Consider the following 23,489-nt stretch of genomic DNA (forward strand, 5'->3'; position numbering starts at 1 on the left):
GTGTGCCAAAATCAGCAAGCCAAGACAGTTGATTGCAGTGAGCATGTCTTAAAAACCAGTTTCCATGAAAGGAGCGACTAAAGGGCCTATTGTGCTTGTGGCCTTACTTTTATTTTGAGTCCAGCATCTAGTCTGTTAGTTTATATACAAAAGAGACTATCTTGCAGGGAATTCAGCTAAACCTCTTCACTGCTCTTAGGTCAGGGCCCTGAACCTCTGCTCCTGGCTAAACCATCCCAAGTATTTGATTAGATACGTTACTTCTGAGTTCACTTATTAGCAAGGTACACTATGATGGAGTCCTGATGTACCTACTTGCCAGTGAGTAAAATAAAGATACATTTTGTGTTTACTGCTGTTGGTAAAATACTTACTTGTGTGAAGTGTAATTCACAATCTAATCACTCTTTTAATCCAATTTGTAATTAATTTGTAATTAAAATGTATTCTTAACTTTTTATTAATTTTAATTTAATTTAATAATTAATTGCTAATAATTAATTAACTTTATCATTCTTTTTTCTTTCTCCTTACTATGCTTCCTTTCAAATCATTTCCTTCTCTAAGTAACATTGGAAGCGCGGCACTGAAGTGATTGATTTTTGTATCCCATTGTACTTAATTAGCAAGTTGTGGCATGTATTTGGTTAATATTTCTCTTTCTAAAAAAATTCTTATCTTTGTTTTGGTAAATTGAAGAAAAACTGTGGTCCATGGCAAAAAGAATGAACCATGAACCCTTCTATACTATATGTGCTCAGCCTGAGATGCCCATATTCTACAAAGAGCATTTTAAGCACAAGTGACATCAGGTTTTAAGCCCCCATGAAACCTCAGAGATAAATACTAGGTCCCTGGCTAACCTGCTTTCGATGTTTTAATGTTTAATCTGTAATCTGCAATGTATTTTAATTAAATCATCAAAATTACAGAATTTTCTTTGGAAAGATGTATTCTTCATTTGTTGTTTTGTTCAGTACAAGGAATTGGCATTTCTGATACGTTGAGAAGATTTCACTTTCATATATTACTAGGATAAGTCCTTGAAATTTACTAGCCATCAGGATTTGCTGCTTTTAATGATTAATTACCTGTTGGCACACTTTTCAAAGGTATTCTCTTTAGCTGTTTCCTTTCATCTTGCCCTACCTTCTTCGTGAATAGCCTTTCATGTTTAGCTCAAAAGTATTCATAAAGGTTTATTTTGTTTCTTTGGGTAGAGATGCTGATTTATAATTACAATGCAGTTCATGACAGCAGTGAAAATTAAAGTCCTGAGAACTGTACCTCAGTAGGGTCCTAAATATTTTATGACAGGTCTAATTGTTTAATAGTTATGCAAAGACCTTAATAATTTGGAATAATTTGTTCCTTCAATGTATCAGGCCACCAGGATTCATCTATCCCTTAATTTAGTACATTTTTATGGCAGGAATACAGAGTACCATGTACTGTTCCAAATGCTGGAGTACAGCAATAAGCAAAACATAATCCCTGTCCACAGGGAACTCATATTATAGAGAGGGTAGACAGACATTAAACAAATAAAGATATCGTTTTCTTTGGAGAATAAACAAGAAGGGTTAGAGGAATAGAGAGTGTGGAGAGAGAAGGGTTTCTCTTTCATATAGGATGGTCAGGGAAAGCCTCTCTGTTGAGGTGGTACTTGAAAGATGAGAGGGGAAGGTTCAGGCGGATATCTGGGGAAAAATTATTCAAGGTAGAGGTGTAAGCCAGTTCAAAGAATCAGAGGTGTGGCTATGCTTAGCATATTAAAGGGACAAGCCTGGAAGCCAGTGTGACATATAAAATGAAAAAGAGGACAAATGATACACAAGAGCAAAGATGTAGTAGTGGTCAGATCACAGATGATCTCCTAGGCCAAGTCAGGGCCTTTGTCTTTGACTCTGAGTGAAATGAAAAGCTATTGGAAGGTGTAGAGTAGAAGAATGACATGATCTGCTTTATATTGTAAATTACTGTTATACAACATGTATAGTTTACATGGTACTAGTGGCCAACTAACACAGTCAATTAGGGAATGCTATCAAGGAGTCCACAATTTTCCCTCCACCCCATGTAGCCTCATTGACTTTGCTTTGTTCCACACACAAAGAATGAACCTCAGATTTTAACAAAACGTTGTGGGTATTTGCTCTGTAGGTCAGAATGGAATTGGCAAGAAAGTATTATTAGCCCATCCCATCTACACTGCACAAAGAAAATAATGAGTACACTCATTTAACTCAGCTACCAGCAGTGCAGCAAAAACAACTCCCACTGAAGTGAGTCAGGAGCATCTTCATAAACCATGGCAAACATATTACGCCCTAAATGATGGCTCAGTGGCCTCAGAAGTAAAGTACCTTCCTAAGCACCTAATTTACTACCAGGCTGTGACTCAGGCTCAGGAAAAATCGAATCTATTATTATCTATACAGAATACAGTGAGCAACAGTGCCTAAATATTGAGAATACTTAAAACAATGGAGAGTTTATATTGCTAAGAAAACAAATGTGTAGTCTGAAATTATTTTCACTGCTTATGTGTGTGTCTGTCTTCCTGTCACTGCTGTTTACACACCCCATCTCTTTGCTTTGTCATGGGAGTTGTACACATAATTTGATGTGCTTGCACAGCGTTAACATTCCTATTCTAATAGCTTCATACCTGCTAAATTTATCTACTCCTGTTTCCTTCTAACACTAGAAAATTAGTGAAGTCCCTGGCAACTTAGTCTGTGGAGCTTACCCCAAAGCTGTGAGATTTGAAATTCTGTCAGTGTTTACTCAGAGTCTTCATACTCTCTTTTATTCTGGTCACTTGGCTTATGGTTCCACTGTTCCTTCCTCTTCCCTACGGTGTTCAGCAAATATCCAGCTTCTGTAAACATTCCTTCAGTAGATCTGAATTGCATAAACAACTATAACTTCAGTGACACCAACGTGTATTTCGTGGCATGTTGTTTCTGATGATCGAAGCAATCTTCCTGTGCAGAAAGGTGATTTAAAAATGGAGCCTTATTGTACAAAATTATAGCTAGATAAGAGGAATGAATTCTGGTGTTGTGCAGCAGTAAAGGGTGAATATGGTTAACTATAATTTATTATATAGTTTCAAAAAGCTAGAAGAGAAGATTTTTGAATGGTCACAACACGAAGAAATGATGAATGTTTGAGGTGATGGCTATGCTAATTATCCTGATTTGATCATTACACCTTGTATACATGTATCGAAACATCACCCTGTATCCCATTAATATGTACAATTATGATGTGTCAACTAAAAAGAGAAAGAAAAAATTGAATCTTAATGTCTTATATTGGCCTAGAATGTACAGTACTGTTTATAGTTCACTATGATTAATTGACTCATATTTGGCTAGTCATAGCATGTACAACTTGTATGTTCTTGTAGGTACTGTCACGGTGGCAACTTGGGTCATTCTGAAGTGTGATTCTGAAAGATCTGGTTTTAGGTTTCAACATAAGCTATTTCAATTTTAATATGTACCTTGATCTAGGATAATCACATTTTTTTCAAGAAATTGGTAAGTAATTAGCTGCTGCTGCTTCTAATGGTAATAGGTTACTTAACTATAACATGAATTTACCAAATGAATCCTTTTGGAATTGAATAAATGCTCAAGCAGGTTATTCTAGTAGGAAGAGATTCATGCAAAGTAGTTATATCTTGCTTGGCCAGTGTAGACTATAGAACTCAGTTTTGATCTGTTGTCTTCTTGCTGTAAGAATACACTTTAGGATACTTCATGAGTTCAGGCTGAGACCTGGGAACTGCTCGTTGGACAACTGTCTAGAGAAGGCACATGCTATTCCAAAAGTGCTAAGCACCATGGTTGTCTGAATCTAGTTTAGGAAAACTAGTGCACGTGATAGGCACTTAAGAATTCTTGGTTGAATTGAATGAGTAAACTCTTCATTAAATGGCATATAGAAAAATTGGTCTTCATAAGTCAGCCAGAGGTGATACCATACATTCTGCCAAACAACAAACATTATATCAAGATGTTGTTCAGAGGAGTTCTGACCGTCTAGGTAAACCATGCGTTATGATTCTTTACACAAACCACTTTCTTTCTGGAGCCAGAACTTACACCTGCTTACCTGGAGAACAGAATAGAATAGCTAGGCTCATCTGAAAACGTTTTATTTGATATAAACCAGCACACATAATTGAATGTCGTCTTTCCTGAACAACTGGCATTTGAGAGTCAATCCAAGAACAAGTCTATGTCTCCTTTCCCCAGTAGTGAGCTTCAAAGCAGAGCAAATGGATCCATGACAGGGCCGGGGAGGGTAGAATCCGATGTGGAATACATGCAACCCTCCCCCCGGAGACATAACTTGGGCAGGAAAGGAAAAGAATGTGTATCTGGTACACCCTGTCTCCCTTACAGTCATCACCTTTCCATCAACTGACTGTGTTTATTTTCGTTGGAAGTTAGCGTTTAACCAGTTCTGCCTGAAGCTTAGTGAGGGAGTTTAATTTTGAGAACTGTGTTCTCACTGAAGGGCAATATTCTCTTTCTCTTGGGGAAGGAGTGTTGTTTGTATCCTCCTGATGTTGAGGGATATAGTAGCCATCATCATGTAATGACACACCAAATATATTTTATCCGAGAGTTTAACAATTAGAAGCAATCTAAGTGCTGATGTGATTCATGAATAGATGGTGCAACTTATAATGACTTAGTGATAACAATTTATTGTATACCAATCACGTGCACTCAGAAGAACCTGTGCATGAAATCAATGTGAGCACTAAGACTAAATGGAAATATATTGTGGACATTTAAAGTTTTAGGCCCCTTGATTATCTTTAAGGTAATATATACAACATCTTTGCCAATATAGATTTTTCCTCACCAGCCATCTGGTAAAAATTAGTATGAGATAAATTATTTAGCTTCCTTCTGTTCAGATACGACTTCATTTTCCTCTTCCTTGATGCTGTGAAAAGTCTTCAGAAATAATCAATGGTAAAGTGCATTTGCATTCCTGCCAAAGCTGAGCCTGGAGGTTTCTGACATGCTGACGTTTGACTCTTTTTCTCTGTGCACTGTGAAAAGAAGAGGTGCCTATTATTATCAAGTGGCCCCAAAGAATTGCGTGCATGATGGCAGCCTTGCACAAGTGCACTGCCTGCTAAATCACAGTGTGAGGAACCATGACATGCGACAACTGGGATGTTCGAGAACTGCAAGTCATTTTTCAGGATTTAAAAAAAATAATACTGCAGAGCATAAGAAAGAGATTTAGTAGCAATTAGTTACATACTCCTTGTGACCTAATGATTCTCTACCCGCAGAGGGTATCTTACCCTTGAAGCACAGTAATTGGTTTGTAGGAGATATTTTTCCATTCATAAGAAAAAAATCTCTCCTACTTTTCATCCTGGACTTATTTCTCCAATCTGGCTTGAGTTGAGGAATCTTATGCTAGAGTTGTAGGAGAGCAGGTGCCAGATTGTGGAGGGCCTTGAACGCCCGGCCAGGGAGTTTAGATTTTATCCTGTAGGCAGCAGAGAGCCATTAAAAGATTTTGAGCAGGAGGAATGTAAAAAATAGGACTTGATTTGGATGCACGCTTAGTATAAAAGTGCAATGATAAGATATATTAAGGGAGTGTTACGGTTCTGTTCACAGCATGAATATAACTGTAGGATTCATCTCTACTAGCTGACTAGTTCAGCTTTTATAGCATGCAAATTTTCAGAGCCAGCTGTAAGAGGTTGATGGTAAAAGAACAAAGTAAGAATTGATCATGTGAATGTAATTGTAAGGAGGGATTTTTAAATGATCAGGATCACTGGTAACACAGAATAGTAATCATTTTAAAGGGTGACTGTAGAATTACTTGTTATTTTGTTTGAGTTGTCTGAAACAACTTCTATGCTATATAATTACCTCAAGTTTTAAGTGCTCCCTGCAGGAATAATTTATGTATTTTGCATTCTCATGCAAATACTTTAACAGTCTACATTGTTGAAAGTAGAACTGAACATTTTTTCAGATAGGTAATGGTTGTACAAAGCTTATGAAGTATTAATCATTTTTATATATTCTCATAGTTTATATGATATTACTGTGTTGTGTTTTCAGCTAAGGTGATACTTAGGTAACAAATATTTGAAAATTTAAATTGCATATTTTGATAAAGAACTGTAATTTGCCAATTTCAAAATTTAATGTTATCAAAATCCTTTTAAAATATTAATATAAAATGTTACCATATTTCAGGAAATACAAGGCAAGCCAAATTTAATTCAAGCTACTAAGGGCTCAGTTATGAATTGTAGCTAGATACGTGGCCTAAACACTCCTGTAAATCATTGCATTTTTAGAATTCAGACTTCACTGCAGTGGTTTCTACAGAGGCCATAATAGAAAGTGATAACAATCATAAACAGCATCACAGGTGATGGCAGTTTAGTCATAAATAGGAAATCGTTGTCTTGTTCACTGCAACATAGCTACACATCTAAGCATTATATGTCCCTTGTGAAAATGTGGTTCACTTTATGATGGTGACATTCATATTTCAAAGTGTCTTGTTTTAATGAGCTTTCACAGGATTTCTTTGCACCAATCTTGAACTTCTCAAGAGTCCTGGGTTTCCTCCCCCGCCCCGCCAGAGATGGATGTGCATTGAGCATAGGAAAATCTCCAGGAAGAAATACGTTTACTCCTCTCTTTGGCTCCTCTATAGACACTAACGTTATAGAAGAACTTTACTTACCTTGGGCAACCTATCAGATTTCACCCTGAGCTCTGAGCACAGCTGGGAGTTTGAACAGTAAAGAGATGTCTTCTCCCGCAAAGGAGAGACAACTTCCTCTCCAGTCTTCCCCCTTAAACATTCACGGGTGAGGGTGGTGGATATTTCTCAAAGTCCACAGGTTTATAGAATTGGGGAAAGCAAATGGCTCATTTTTTTTAACTTTCCGTGTTTGCATTCTCTGTTGTCTTTCTCTGCTTTATATTTCTCTGTTTCACTCTGTCTCTCTCACGTATGTAAGCATGTGAGTGCACACATAAACACACGAATCTGACTCAATAATTTAATATATCTCCTTATATGTGTTACCCGCATCTGTACCTGAAAAGGCAGAAGCCTAATTTCAGTCAAGGGGCTCTGGGGTCATTTCCTGAATACTTCTAGAGCAGAGTTCACTGGAAATCAAAAACCCAACATGTGCCCAAACTCAGTTGTGAACAGTTTTGCAATAGAAGAGTGACCTTTTCATGCCACCATCTAGGAGAATGTTAAGTGGACAGATTTATATAAAATAAATGGAATGCTGCTGTCCACTGTAATGGAAAAAGAAGTGGCCTAGGGGATAGGCTGCCTGGCCTGGCTTCTGTTCTGTGTCAAACCTCTTCCTACCCTCTGGAACTCAGGATCAGTTAGAGCTCCTGGATCTTCAGTGTCTTGAAGCCACAGGAATATCCATCACATGCCAGTACCACCTACCTTAAACAGATCCCAGCTTCTTCTAGAAGGAGCTGCTTCCCTGCACTGGATTAGTTCTCCAGCAGAAAGCGTTCATGCCAGGTTCCAGTGTATTAGCATCTCTGGTTTCATTTCTTTGACTCTAAAACAAGGTCTTCAGAGAATTTTTTAAAAGTCTACCAAAACCCATTATAATTATTACTTTTGTTATCATGACTTTTGTTAAACTGTCCCTTACCTATCACTTGAATGCCATAACTATTCAAGCAGTTGTAGAAAACTTTAAATGTAGGCACTGCTTAAACATAAAGTACTGTTATATTTTTCATTATTGTCATTAGTAACCTACATTATGAAAGTAGAACTAGTAAAACAGTGGTTTGGAACAAAGGAAATGAGATAATAATACTGTAGTTTTGTAGCATAGTAATTAAAGTGAGATGTGTAAATGTCATCTGGCCTATTAATATTGGATTATTTCACAAATCCCTTTATTATCATGTGGTCTCACTGATACACATTATAGTAATTCTAGCATTAGACTCTTAGAATATTGTAAGCCCTAAATCAAAGGCTCATGTATTGTCATCCTTGAAATCAGTACTGTAAGCCTTTCAGTACTGTAAGCCTTTCTCGCACATACAATTAATGTGTAGCGTTCGCCCCTCACAGAAATGGAAAGGTGCTTTTCTTCTCTGTTGTTATTGACATTCACCAGTTTTTATACCAGTTTCAAATTGCAGGGTGGGGAGAATGCTACATTTTCTTATATATCACACAAATGGAAAGTTAAAGGAAGGGAAGGGATCTGGTAGTTGTTGAACATTTCCACCTAGGCTAACTGCTTCCCCAGGCCTTCTGTGATCTTCCCTATGAGGCACATGATGCTGTCCCCATCTTGCAGATGCAGGATCAGAAAACACACCAATTGCCTACAGTCAGAAAACTGGGAAGTGGAAGAGGCAAATTAGAACTGAGCTCTTCAAAAGGGCCAGGGCACACAAATAGGAGGGAGGGCTGAGCCTTCAGCAAATGTTGAAGTTGCGCATTTAGAAGGGAGTTGACGTTACAGCTATTGTCTACCCAGTAACTACTCTGTGGGTGAAAAAGTGCACTTGCAATTGAGTTTATTTTAAAAAATGACTTGTTAAGGGTACCGATGCTGTGATTTTCTAACCTGTGAGGTGGGAGGAACTCTCAGGCCAGAGGGATGTAATTACTGAGAGGTGCCTTCAAGAGTAAAGCAGATTGTTACATATTTCAAAGGGGGCTGTCACAGTGCCTGGGACACAGTAGGCTTTCATTAAATCCTAGATTAGAATTAATTCTTCTGCTTAGGTCTCAAATGAATAAATTGGCTCCCTCCATTCAGATTCGTGACAAATGACTGCCCCTAGCATCCTCTCATGTAGCTCCTTTCAAAGGACTGATGAGTAGAAATGCGCTCTTTGTAAAAAAGATTCCTCTCTTTAGCACTTGTTATCCTCAGTAGTCATTTGCAGATGTAATGTGATGCAGCAGTTTAATAGTCCTCTGCAGCACCATTCTCATCCATTCAAATCCTTGGTTTATAGATGAGGCCTTTGCACCTTGCCCTGACACCAGCTTTTATGTTTTGCAGGAGAAAGAATACATTGGTGACTTCCATTTGAGCAGTTGCTATTGTCTAGCGTTACTTTCCCACTTGTTCAAGAGAGTCTCCTTTCAAAGTTTTGAAGAAGCAGACTCCTAATTACTGTGACACTTTTCTTCAGAGACAAACCCTACCAATGTAACAGAGCTGCTATCCAATGTGTGTCAAAAGTATGATTCTCAAAAATTCCTGGCCAGGTGTGGTGGCTCACGCCTGTAATCCCAGCACTTTGGGAGGCCAAGGCAGGCGGATCACCTGAAATCAGGAGTTTGGGACCAGCCTGGCCAACATGGTAAAACCCCATCTCTAATAAAAAAATACAAAAATTAGCCAGGCGTGGTGGCCCTTGCCTGTAATCCCAGCTACTTGGGAGGCTGAGGCAGGAGAATCCCTTGAACCCGGGAGGTGGAGGTTGCAGCGAGCCAAGATCATGCCATTGTACTCCAGCCTGGGCAACAGAATGAGACTCCGTCTCAAAAAAAAAAAAAAGAAAGAAAGAAAGAAAAAGAATCCTGAGGTACAAGAATAATATGCACCCACTTTGGTGTCATTTTATTTTTAATAGGCCTTGCTGGAGCTTTTCAATTCATTTAGGAGAAAAGGACCTTTGTCTTGTGCATGACAGTTGGTTGGATCTCTGTGAAAATTTTTCAGAGCTCCTAAGCTTTGAATTTTTAGTCAAGTGCTTGCAACAGCTATTTAAAAAGACACAACCTACTAAGCTTGTTCTCCGGATAACATGTACTTCAGAACTCATATTCTTGCAGCTGGATTTAGATGCCACTCTGAAGTCAATACAGAGAAGAGGACTGCCACACATTAGAAAGCTTCATAGTAGCAGAGACTATGTATCCAGTGGGCACAAATGAATTCCAGCGACTGGCTAAAAATCTAGAAGGTTTATTTTTAGAAAAGATATCTGATATTTGATTCACCTTTCAAAACACATAGATCACAGGAAGGGGAACATCACACACCGGGGCCTGTTGTGGAGTTAGTGGAGGGGGGAGGGACAGCATTAGGAGATACACCTAATGTAAATGACAAGTTAATGGGTGCAGCACACCAACATGGCACGTGTATACATATGTAATAAACCTGCACATTGTGCATATGTACCCTAGAACTGAAAGTACAATAATAATAAAAAAGCACAGACTTTAAATCAACAACAACAACAACAACAAAACACATAGATCAACCCTGCCATTAAAAAAACCAATATGCTGAATTAATACACATAATAAGCAGGTTAATAGGAGGTTTTTCAGGGGGTTATTCACCTTAGAGAAGTGTTCTTCACTTGAAAAAAACATTCCACAGATTTCTGTTAAACAGTGAGATGCCCTAGTAAGTTTTAAAATATACAGCAGTTCACACAGTCTCTCTGGAACATACTTTATGTAAAATGAATTACTCCCTCTGCCACCTAATTGGATTGCCTAAGCAATCTGTATTCTTCTGCAAGGTTAGGGTCAGACTAACACAGTCTTGGGCCAGTCACACAGTCTTGAAGACATGTGGCCTATCTCTCTTCTTTGTCACGAGTCTCAACAAGCTACTTCCATGTCAGAATGTATTTGCTGACCAGGCTTGCAGGAGAGTGAGGCGTTTGGATCATGTAATTTTTATATCACAACAAAAATAACCCATCTTAGCCTCTGGAAGGAATGTATTGTATTTGTTTCCTCTCGTTCTTTAACTTCTAGCTTATTTCAGTGTGTTTTATAAAACATTGTTTTGGAAGAATTCAGAGCCTGGATAAGCCATTGTATGACATTGCTTTACAGAAATATATGAAAATCCAGAACAATTCAGTATAGAGGACTAAATGAACTCCAGGGCTGAAATATGGTCATATCTGAGACCTAGTTCTGTTTTCAACAGGCCATTAGTTGACAGGTTCCTGAATATTTTCTTATTTTTGTTTGTGAAGAACTAAGGAGAAAAAGCGACACTCTGCTGACATTTTGTGGGGTCCACATAAGGTAAATTAAAATGGCCGGGCGCGGTGGCTCAAGCCTGTAATCCCAGCACTTTGGGAGGCCGAGGCGGGTGGATCACGAGGTCAGGAGATCGAGACCCTCCTGGCTAACACGGTGAAACCCCCGTCTCTACTAAAAATACAAAAAAAAAAAAAACTAGCCGGGCGAGGTGGCGGGCGCCTGTAGTCCCAGCTACTCGGAGGCTGAGGCGGGAGAATGGCGTGAACCCGGGAGGCGGAACTTGCAGTGAGCTGAGATCCGGCCACTGCACTCCAGCCTGGGCGACACAGCGAAACTCCGTCTCAAAAAAAAAAAAAAAGGTAAATTAAAATATCTATGAAATATCTAGGAAGATAGAAATTCTTGGTAAATAATTCAGTGTAGCCATATGAGGAAAAATAGTCCCAATGTGCATACTCTTAATTCCAATTTGCATTTCTTTACAAATGGTTGCTAATTAACATGTGTATTTTTAAGTCATTTTGTGGCATGGTATTTCTTGAAACCCTTTTTAAGCACTGCATTTCTTTAGTGCTATGGCTTGGATGACTGCAGCCATTTCAGCCTATTGCAGACAGAAATGAAAAATGAAAGGAGGCAAAACAGTTCTCTGAGAACCAAGCTTGGAGGAGAGCACTGAACACAAAGTGTAATTCATGTGCAGTCCTAATTTTTGACAGAATTTATATTCTTCCATGTTAATAAAACACATATAGCCCGGCCTCTTTTTTTTGTAAATTGATCCCGTAGTGAAAAACAATCTTGAAAAGTGGATTTATTTATTTGGCCCTGATTTCTGGGCCTATATTATCAGAAGCAATCCCACATTTCATGTTTTTGGAGCTTACAATATTCAGAGCTTCTTTCACCCTAGATCATCTCATTGCATCCTCATACAACAACCAGTAAGATCAGCAGAACTGGTAGATTTTTTTCACCATTTTACAAAAATCAGTCTAATAGAATTTAATTGAAACACTTAACTATTTGCAGACAAAAAGACTAAAAGTATAAGGTTCTTGCCTATGTCTGGATTATTAGGAATTTCTTTATTTTTGCTTAAGTATTGTTTTGCTTTTGTTATTCTCTATTCTCTTCCTCCTTTTCTCCCTCCCTCCCTCCTTGCTTCCCTCCCTCACTCTCTCCCCCTCTTCTCCATACCTCTCTTCCTTCCCCTGTCTCTCATCCTTTCTAGTTTTGAAATTGAATTTACCTCTAGGTCACTTTCCTCCTTTGATCACCTACTTTTTCTACCCTCACAGGCAAGTTTCTGACTTGCCTGTCTCTACTATAAAATAGTCCTCTGGGAGGCCGAGACAGGCAGATCACGAGGTCAGGAGATAGAGACCATCCTGGCTAAAACAGTGAAACCCCGTCTCTACTAAAAAATACAAAAAACTAGCCGGGCGAGGTGGCGGGTGCCTGTAGTCCCAGCTACCAGGGAGGCTGAGGCAGGAGAATGGCGTGAACCCGGGAGGCAGAGCTTGCAGTGAGCTGAGATCCGGCCACAGCACTCCAGCCTGGGTGACAGAGCGAGACTCCGTCTCAAAAAAAAAAAAAAAAAAAAAAAAAAAATGTTACATGTGAATTAAACAAAATATATTGAGACACATGAATCTATACCAGGATGTGTGCACTTGGCAACACTGCCATCACAGGCTTTGTTCGCCAGACTGGGGACTTAGTGTTACCATTTTATGTATGGACAACTTCAGTACACTCTGTTGCTCCCTCTAGATCCAAGGGAATCAGTGCAGCCCATGTAAAAAAAAAAAATCTGTTTTTGAGAGAAATATGCTAAAGGGAAACATTTACAGTCTGCATGGCAATCCTCAAAGCCTCCCATCCTGCTGAGATGCGGACTCAAATGAAACAGTGCCGGCCGGGCGCGGTGGCTCAAGCCTGTAATCCCAGCACTTTGGGAGGCCGAGGCGGGCGGATCACGAGGTCAGGAGATCGAGACCATCCTGGCTAACACAGTGAAACCCTGTCTCTACTAAAAAATACAAAAAAAAAAAAAACTAGCCGGGCGAGGTGGCGGGCGCCTGTAGTCCCAGCTACTTGGGAGGCTGAGGCAGGAGAATGGCGTAAACCCGGGAGGCGGAGCTTGCAGGGAGCTGAGATCCGGCCACTGCACTCCAGCCTGGGCGACAGAGCGAGACTCCGTCTCAAAAAAAAAAAAAAGAAACAGTGCCACCCTATCAGTTGCACTGTTGTGCCCGAAGTCGCGAGACCCCAGTAAGTGACCACCAGAGTCCAGAGTCAAAGCCAAATAGCCGGGGTCGCTTTATTACGAGTTCGAACCCGGACCTCTCCGCTTTATACAATGGCAGGTAAAGAGAGAGGCCCCGGCTGCTGTTGTAGGTTTCTTTTATAGCGAGGTACAAACAAGTCACAGAGAACAGTAGTTACAAGCTTATTATTGGTTAACATTTAAAGTTGAACATTCGGCAGTTTCTGGTTGGTTCCCGCCTTTTTCGCAACCTCAAACGGCTGGGGGTTTTCCAGATAGGTTGTTTGTGTAAGCCCGGGGGGTGGTCACATGCATGTATGTTGCAACCTCAAACGGCTAGGGGTTTTCTAGATAAGTTGTTTGTGTAAGCCCGGGGTGGTCACATGCATGTATGTTGCAACCTCAAACGGCTAGGGGTTTTCTAGATAAGTTGTTTGTGTAAGCCGGGGGGTGGTCACATGCATGTATGTTTAGAATTTTTCCCTTAGGGGCTTTCTATCTCAGCACTATAGCTGAAAATACAAGAGCAGGGTGAAAAAAAGTATGAAAAACCTGTTATTAAGGCCTGTGTTTGCCAAATTACTTATTTTAATCAAGAAGGCACTTAGTCTTGGTGTGTATCTTTTGGTATTGGAGATGTGTTTAAGACTCTGAAATAACATAAATGTTATACAGATATTTTAGCCCTCATCATTTTGGTATGGCTACTGAAGATATAGCTGCACACCGTCTGCTGACTGACATGGTCCTTACTTGGCTCCATTCAGGGAAGCCATCATCACAGCCCACTCTTCTATTAACCTGGCTCCAGCTCTGGGAGGCCAAAGAGATACTACTACACTCTGTCTGTACTTTGCCCTTGGTGCCAGGGGCAAGCCAGGCCACTGTTGCTTCTTCTGACTGTAACAGAGAATAACAATTTATATTGCTCCCAAGCCTTTGTTCTAGGGAAAAAATGTTTTCTGGTACACCCTTGGGTCTTGCAGTTATTTGCATATATTTAACATAACTGTTGCACGAATGCATTCTTCACTTGCCTCTCAAAGTCTGTGTGGAGGTCTTAATATGCCCTGAGAAGGGCAGCTGACCATTAACATCTGTGATTGTAACAATTCCCCAATATGTTATATGGATGTGATTTCAGGGTTCAATGTTTTATTCTTGTCAGTGATATTTCAACCTCCAAAGAATTATTTCCTCCCTCATCATGTGACTACGTTGGTAAAAAGGAATATTAGATTTTGCTCCTGGATCCACCTATTCTCTGAATGTAGATTCTTCATTCCTTACCCAAAATATTATCATTATACTATAATAATACTAACTGATATGATTTTTTTTTTTTTTTTTTGAGATGGAGTCTTGCTCTGTCGCCCAGGCTGAAGTGCATTGGTGCAATCTCGGTTCACTGCAACCTCTGCCTCCCAGGTTCAAGTGATTCTCCTGCCTCAGCCTCCCGAGTAGCTGGGACTACAGGCACGTGCCACCATGCCTGGCTAATTTTTTTTTTTTTTTTTGTATTTTTACTAGAGACAGGGTTTCACCATGTTAGCCAGGATGCTCTCGATCTCCTGACCTCATGATCCACCCGCCTCAGCCTCCAAAAGTGCTGAGATTACAGGCGTGAGCCACCATGAATTTCTTAAATAAAAGGTTCAGTATTCACTAAGAAACAGACATTGAACTTCAAGGGGAATAGACATGATTATACAGAGGAAAAATTTTAGAGACAGATTGATTATTTCATTAAGTAAATGTTATTTTTCTGAAAAAACATAGATATGCAAAACATATATTTCTTTTAAGAGAAATCAACACATAAAAGGTTATAAGACTTAAAGCATCTTTTATTTTGTAGTCATGTCAAGTAATTTCTCAGTGACTATGCAGGGAATGCATGACATCTTTTTAACTCATTCGTGCATTAATTACAATAGCAGACATTTATCTAGTGCCTATTAAATCCAGAACACAGTGATCGCTGCCTTTATTTAGTGCCTCCCATGTGTCAAGACCGCTATGGTACCTTCTTCCAGTGCACTAGTGAGCATCTCCAGATCAATCAAAGTAGGTTGGTTCCTTAGCATACATCTACCTAGTCTCCTCTGAACAGGGATTTCGTGGGTTGGGACAAATCCAGTTTCTATTATTCATATGAATCACTGCAGAGACACAGGGGTGAAACTGTATCCTTTTGGTGGACCTGCCTGTGTTGGGTGGGATGTTCACATTTTTTCACATTTGATAAAAATCAAGCCTCTTCTGCCTACTCAACACTGGATAAAATGACAGTGTCATACACAGAGAACAGAACACTCCTTTGGTTGCTTCAACGTTCTTTTTTTGGCCTCATTTTTCTCCCTCTCTACGGAGTTTTTGAGTCCAAATTTAGTGGTGATGACTAAGAAATTGCCAGGATGTGACAGAGCATTCAGTTCATTGAGTCCTTCCTTGCCATTTTTCGATAGTTGTAACAATTGCCAAGTCTTTTCTCCTGATGTTGTAGGTGCTATGTTATTCTTAACAGATACTAAATTACACTTGCAGAATCTGTCCATGCAGTGACAACCTCATTTTACATACAACTGATTTCATGATATGGTATTAAGGAAATTCCCTGCAGACTTTTTACTAGTTGATAATTCTGCATCCTAGAATTTCCAATATTTAAATCTGAACATCTGAAATTCAAATTATATAAACAATAATCAAGTGGTCTGCCATGTGCTAACGTGTCATTTTTGTGGGGGGAAGGTAGATTGGGGAAAAAAGTAAGACAAGTTCCCTGCCATCTGGAGCTAATCATACAATTGTATGAGTCACAGGGCCATGCTAGAGATGTAGATAGAGTTTATGGCAGCACAGATAACAGGTGTGATCAGTTCTGATTGGGAGAGATTATATGTGATTCTGGAAACAGTCATATTTGAGGTAGGCCTTGGAGGATTAGAGGAAAGCCAGTAGGTAGAGAAACAAAGGAATGACATTCTAAGCAAAGGCATTAGTAAAGCACAAAGGCACACATGGTTCTGTGGTGAATGACACTGGAAGATGACGCTGGAAGGCATGGTAGTGACTGAATTGTGGAGAATTTTTTAATGTTACATCAAGTTGTTTGTTGTTTTTACTATAGGCAAGGTGAAATCATCCAAATTTCCCAAGGAAGGGAACTTTGCTTTAGGAAAGCAAACCTGCCAGCTGAAGAGAAGAAACCAGTTAGGAGGTTATGACAGCAGTCCAGTGAAGAGGTAATAAGGCGCAAAGTAGAGCAGTGGCATTGGGAATGGCAGGTGAAGGTCATGGATCATGGACTAGAGAGCACGGGAATGAAATGAAAGGCCCTCTGAAGTGTTAAGTGTGAGCAACTGCCAGGATGGTGGACTCCAATTACTAAGACAGAGAATACAGGAAAAGTAGAGGAAGTGTGGCCCTGTGCTTCCAATATTATTCTTCCATTTTCTGTATTGAAAAGCTTAACTAAAATGATACCCTCTCTGTGAATCCCTCCCTAGTCCCTCAGTCAGAATTAAGTCTGGCTTTTTCTGTTTTCATATAGCACCTCCTGTAAGCCTCCCTTTCTTTCCTTATGGTAGCACACATTGTATCTATGACATTTGGGTACATGCCTGACACCTACAAATATATGATAAGCTGTCTGAGGCCACATACTACTTACCTATGAATATTTAGCACCAACCAAGTACATAATGGATCCTTAGAAAATGTGTATTAAATGAATGAATGAATGCTGCTATCTCATAAGACATTAAATGCAGCCCATTTTGGGGACCTGACTTAGAATATGCAATGATCCCATCTCACCATTCTGAAGTCAGCCATACATTGTTTATGTGGCTAATTGGTATCACTTGCCTTGATCATATGCATTTTTCACCAGATTTGTTTTCAAATGGTTTGACTCTTTATGAAAGGAAAATCCATTCTCCAATGATGATTTTTTTCCATACAGTGATTTAATTCCCAAAGAATTTCAGCAACGTTCTATGTAGTTGTCCTCACCACTAAAGGAAATGTGGAGACTTCTAGTCAAATTTCTTGGTACTTTCTTGGCTTTCTCTATGTTGAGAAATCCTACAAAGAGGAGTTTTCACAGCCCATAAATAGAACATTTTGGTTCCTAACATGTGACAGTTGCCTTAGAAGTACATTGCTTCTTGAGTAGGTTGAATTTGTGTGAATCCTCTGAAGATCTATGAGTGTGCCCCTAGGCTGAAATAACCCCCAAAGATACTCCAATTCGTGCATTCTGGGAGCCAGATTGGGAAGCTGAGGGGAGATTAGGCAGATTACTGTGTGAAGCACTGATCGTAGAATCCTAGAAGAAAGGAAAGGAAATTGCTTGAGTGCTTAAATTTCAGAGAAAAGCTGCCTTGCATGAGGAATATATCCCTCTTTGCTGAAGTGACTGAGAGGGCTTCAGATGTTGCTGCTCAGCTAGTGTGTATTGCTTAAAATGGTATCCAATATGAAAATAAAGAAAGGTAAAACCATGGAGACATTGTTTTTAAAAAACTGGTGCCCCAGAAAGCTTGCAATATTAGTTTGTATACATGTTTTTGATGATAGTACCAAGTGTTTTTCCTGATAACATCTCAGCAAATTAGCAAAAATCTGGTAGTTTAATTGGTGCCTCTATCACATGTAGCTCAGTTAGCATTTTCCTAATAATCTTCCACTCCAAGTAGGCCCTTTGCTACTCTGTGGATTTCTTATAGATTCAAATCTACTATTCATTTCATTTAGCTTAGAAATTATCATTTTTAATGGCTGTTTATTGTACACATAGACACGCGTACACTCAAACACACAAAAGGTTGTTTTTTTTTTTTTTTCTTTGAAATGGTCTATTGAGGGCAGGAGCCCTTCTTTTGAAAAATCCAGTCTAAAGTAAAAATGGCCAAATGCATGACAGAAAACCACATTCCTGAGTTCAAAGTCCACTGGGCTGCTCTATCATGTCTGCTAGTAAAATCACTATAAATTCCTTGCTTTTGTATTGATTTGCATGTAAATGTTACTGTAAGGCAAGGATGGGGGAGGGGGGAATTTTTCTTTCTGTCTCAAGTCAAGGTTCATTGATCCAAAAAAAAAATCGATTTGGTTTACCTAAAAGTAAAAGGTAGGCTTTCTTTGTAGCATTCTTTTAGAAACATAGGCAGAAAGCACTGTAACACAGGTTTCAGCCTGAGGCAATTGACAACCATAGTGTATGATAACTCAAGAATCCATGAAAATTAAGTACAAGGACCGAATTTTTTTTTTTTTTTCATATTGAACCCTGAAGGGAACAAAGCTCCATGTGTCAGTTTTGTGCTTGTCTTTTCAATCCTTGACTCTTGTAGTTGTCCGATATATTTCACTTATGTGGCTTATTCTGATGTTCCCATTACCTATTACAAAGAGAGCTAATAATTGATCAATAACACCTTCACTTACGGCTTTTTCTAAAGCCTCATGTGAAATGTTATATATAGTCTGCTGGTTTCCAATGATGATAGTTTATACTATTAAAATAGAGCACCAATCATGCAAGCTTTTACAAAGTATGTCTTAACCCCCTAAAAGGCAATACCGCATGATTCTACAGGAAATTTGTAGCTATAAACACTGAACTTTTGTTTATATACTTTTGTTGCAGGAACTTTTCACACCTGAGTGCAAATTCAAAGAATCAGTGTTTGAAAATTATTATGTGACATATTCATCAATGATATACCGTCAGCAGCAGTCAGGCCGAGGGTGGTATCTGGGTCTGAACAAAGAAGGAGAGATCATGAAAGGCAACCATGTGAAGAAGAACAAGCCTGCAGCTCATTTTCTGCCCAAACCACTAAAAGGTACATTTGATATTTTGGGAACTATGGATTATGCTACTAAATAATACTTATTTATTTATTAAATTTCAATAGTTTTGGGGTACAGGTGGTTTTTGGTTACATAGGCAAGCTATTTAGTGGTGATTTCTGAAATTTTGGTGCACTCATCACCCAAGCAGTATACACTGTACCCAATATGTAGTGTTTTAGCCCTCACCCCACTCCCAACCTTCCCCCCACCCAAGTTCCCAAAGTCCATTATATCATGCTTATACTTTGTGTCCTCATAGCTTAGCTCCCACTTAAGTGAGAACATACAATATTTGGCTTTCCATTCCTGAGTTCACTTCGAATAATGGCCTCCAGCTCCATCCAAGTTGCTGCAAAAGACATCATATCATTCTTTTTTATGGCTGAGTAGTATTCCATGGTGTATATATACCACTTTTTTTATCCACTCATTGATTGATGGGCACTTAAGTTGGTTCCATATTTTTGCAATTGTGAGTTGTGCTGCTATAAACATACCTGTGCAGGTGTCTTTTTCATATGGTGACTTATTTTCCTTTCAGTAGCTACCCAGGAGTGAGATTGCTGGATCCAATGCTACTTTTAGTTCTTTAAGGATTCTCCATACTGTTTTCCATAGTGGTTGTACTAATTTACATTCTCACCAGCAGTGTAAAAGTGTTCCCTTTTCACCACATCCATGCCAACATCTGTTGTTTTTTGACATTTTAATTATGGCCATTCTTGCAGCATTTAGGTGGTATCCCATTGTGGTTTAAATTTGCATTTCCCTATGATTAGTGATGTTGAACATTTAGAAATAGTAATTTAAAACAGTCCTTAATAATACTTTTGAAAATGAAACAGTTGTTCCACATTAAGACATTTATTTTAAAACCTTACATTTTGTAACACTCAAAAATATTTGCTCTCCTGATTTTAATTTTTCCATAATGCATGTACATATAGTGACACTTTACTTATGTAGAAGTAACTTACATGCTAACTCAGGACAGCCAAGACCCCCAAATTATGCTACAGTGTTACCTGGGCAGAAACATAGGTGTTAAAAATGTGTGTACACAGCTGGGTGTGGTGGCTCACACCTGTAATCCCAGCACTTTGGGAGGCTGAGGTGGGCGGATCAGGAGGTCAGGAGATCGAGACTATCCTGGCTAACACGGGGAAACCCCGTCTCTACTAAAAATACAAAAAAATTAGCCAGGCGTGGTGGTGGGCACCTGTAGTCCCAGCTACTCAGGAGGCTGAGGCAGGAGAATGGTGTGAACCCTGGAGGCAGAGCTTGCAGTGAGCCGAGATCGCACCACTGCACTCCAGCCTGGGCGACAGAGCGAGACTCTGTCTCAAAAAAAAAAAAAAAAAAAAATGTGTGTACACTTAACACCAGAAAGTTCCTTGGGTCCTCTCTAAGGGCCCAACACATTATTTCAGCAAATTTTGCTTATAGTTTTCCCATCATTATTAGCAAATTAACAGCAGATTAGAAAGGGTGAGGGATAAGAATAGGCTATGGAAGATAGAAATATAAGAAATAGTGAGATATGGTAGAGAAGAGACAGAAAATGCAGGCAAAGCAGAGGAAGACTTCAAAGAGATTACTAGCCTGGGGTTAGAGTAGGGGTTTAGAGTAGGGGCAGACACTGCGCAATTCAAACAAGCATAGCACTGTGTTTTATAGCACGTTTTTTGGAGCCAGACTGCCTAGATTCAAGGCCCAAGTTCACTTTTTACTAACTGGATGGTCTTGAACAGGTTATTTACCTGTGTATGCCTCAAGTCCATCTGTATAATATGGATAAGAGTACTCATAAGATTCTCATAGGGACTAAATGGGATAATGCATGCAAAGCACTTAGAGTAGTATCTAGTGTTATAAGTGTTCCATAACTCTAAGCTATTATGTTTATTTATAGCACAACAATAATAAATTTTACCATTTAATATACCAAGAATTATCCAATACTTAGGCTCTTAAAGTGTTTCATTTTAAAGTATGATAGAAATCAGTGTTTTAAAATATTTTAAATTGTAATATTTGCCTTGCACAGTATGCTATAGATCATATTTAAACTTCTAAGAGGTTTATTAAATGCATTTTTTATTAATCCTCTCTTACATAACCGTATGTGATTGAAGTAGGCATTAAAATTCTTTACACACTACTACACCAAGGCTAGATTTTTGCTTAATCTGATCCTGTCCACTCTCTACTGAGTCCTTGAAAGCAGTGTTTTTCATGTCTGGCTTAAGGCACAGAAGCCTAGTAACCAAAAGAAAAGTTGAGGACCAGTGCGGTGTGCCCATTTTTTTAATGTATTTTTTTCTATTTTTCCTTTTCTGAATTTAATTTATAATTGACATACAAATTGTATATATTTATTATGAACAAGATATTTTGAAATATGTATACATTGTGGAATAGCTAAATCAAGCTCATTAACATATGCATTACCTCACACTCTTGTCATTTAGGTGTGTAGAACAGAACACCTACAAGCTATTCTTAGAAATTTTCGTGATCGGTATGCCCATTTGAAGGCCTTTTACACCATCTTTGTGTGCTTTTCAGTGGCCATGTACAAGGAGCCATCACTGCACGACCTCACGGAGTTCTCCCGATCTGGAAGCGGGACCCCAACCAAGAGCAGAAGTGTCTCTGGCGTGCTGAACGGAGGCAAATCCATGAGCCACAATGAATCAACGTAGCCAGTGAGGGCAAAAGAAGGGCTCTGTAACAGAACCTTACCTCCAGGTGCTGTTGAATTCTTCTCGCAGTCCTTCACCCAAAAGTTCAAATTTGTCAGTGACATTTACCAACAACAGGCAGAGTTCACTATTCTATCTGCCATTAGACCTTCTTATCGTCCATACTAAAGCCCCATTATTTAGATTGAGCTTGTGCAAAAGAATGCCAAGCATTTCAGTGAACTAAATCTGGGAGAAGGACTGCCAAATTTTCTCATGATCTCACCTATACTTTGGGGATGATAATCCAAAAAGATTTCACAGCACTAATGCTGATCAAAATTTGCTCTCCCACCAAGAAAATTTCAAAGACCACAATTGTTCTTCAAAAACAAACAAAACAAAACATAACAAAATTAACTGCTTAAGTGTTTTGTCGGGGCAAACAAAATTATGTGAATTGTGTTGTTTTCTTGGCTTGATGTTTTCTATCTACGCTTGATTCACATGTACTCTTTTCTTTGGCATAGTGCAACTTTATGATTTCTGAAATTCAATGGTTCTATTGACTTTTTGCGTCACTTAATCCAAATCGACCAAATTCAGGGTTGAATCTGAATTGGCTTCTCAGGCTCAAGGTAACAGTGTTCTTGTGATTTTACCAATTTTTTTTTTTTTTTTTTTTTTTTTTTTTAGATTTGTAGTATTCTGGTCAAGGTATTGTGCTATACTTTGTACGTAGAAATTGAGTTATATTGTCAACCCCAGTCAGTAAAGATAACTTCAAAAAATTATCCTCAAGTGTAGATTTCTCTAAATTCCATTTGTGTATCATGTTAAACTATTGTTGTGGCTTCTTGTGTAAAGACAGGAACTGTGGAACTGTGATGTTGTCTTTTGTGTTGTTAAAACAAGAAATGTCTTACCTGTATATGTATGAGTCCTCCTGTCATTGTATTGGCATATGAATATTGTGTACAAGGAATTGTTAAGACTGGTTTTCCCTCAACAACATATATTATACTTGCTACTGGAAAAGTGTTTAAGACTTAGCTAGGTTTCCATTTAGATCTTCATATCTGTTGCATGGAAGAAAGTTGGGTTCTTGGCATAGAGTTGCATGATATGTAAGATTTGTGCATTAATAATTGTTAAACATCTGTGTTCCAAAAGTGGACATAGCATGTACAGGCAGTTTTCTGTCCTGTGCACAAAAAGTTTAAAAAAAGTTGTTTAATATTTGTTGTTGTATACCCAAATACGCAACAAATAAACTCTTTATATTCATTCAAAGAATAATCTTCCAACATGTATTTATTGAGTGTCCATTATGTGCCAGTAACTGAAGTAGCAACTGGAAGTAAACATTGTATAATGTAGATAAGGTCACTGTCCTCAGATAATCTACAGTCTAGAGATTCATATTAACATGAACACTTTAAAATGTGTTTATTTTGCTAGTTACCGTACCTGGACTTCAGATTGGTACAGAGGAATTCACGTTCCCATTCAGTGGTCAAATTATACAAATGAGACCTTTGTGCTAATATTTTCTCTGCCACTCACAGTGTCATTTCCCGTCTCTGTTGCTTATTTCTCTCCTCTCTAGA

General features: G+C 38.9%; 1 protein-coding gene across 4 annotated transcripts in view; it reads left to right on the forward strand.

Annotated features, from left to right (window-relative positions):
* FGF13 (fibroblast growth factor 13) overlaps positions 1-23,175 on the forward strand; it is a 573,118-nt gene extending 549,943 nt beyond the window's left edge. For all 4 annotated transcript variants that reach the window (XM_033201057.1, XM_033201056.1, XM_033201059.1 and 1 more), the window contains 2 exons: positions 18,987-19,185; positions 21,764-23,175. In XM_033201057.1, the coding sequence (XP_033056948.1) occupies positions 18,987-19,185; positions 21,764-21,900 (336 nt within the window). In that variant the 3' untranslated portion in view covers positions 21,901-23,175. The remainder of the gene's footprint in view (positions 1-18,986; positions 19,186-21,763) is intronic.
* The last annotated feature ends 314 nt before the right edge of the window (positions 23,176-23,489 follow it).

Source organism: Trachypithecus francoisi, unplaced genomic scaffold (assembly GCF_009764315.1).
Source record: "Trachypithecus francoisi isolate TF-2019V2 unplaced genomic scaffold, Tfra_2.0 Lachesis_group6, whole genome shotgun sequence".
NCBI lineage: Eukaryota > Metazoa > Chordata > Mammalia > Primates > Cercopithecidae > Trachypithecus > Trachypithecus francoisi.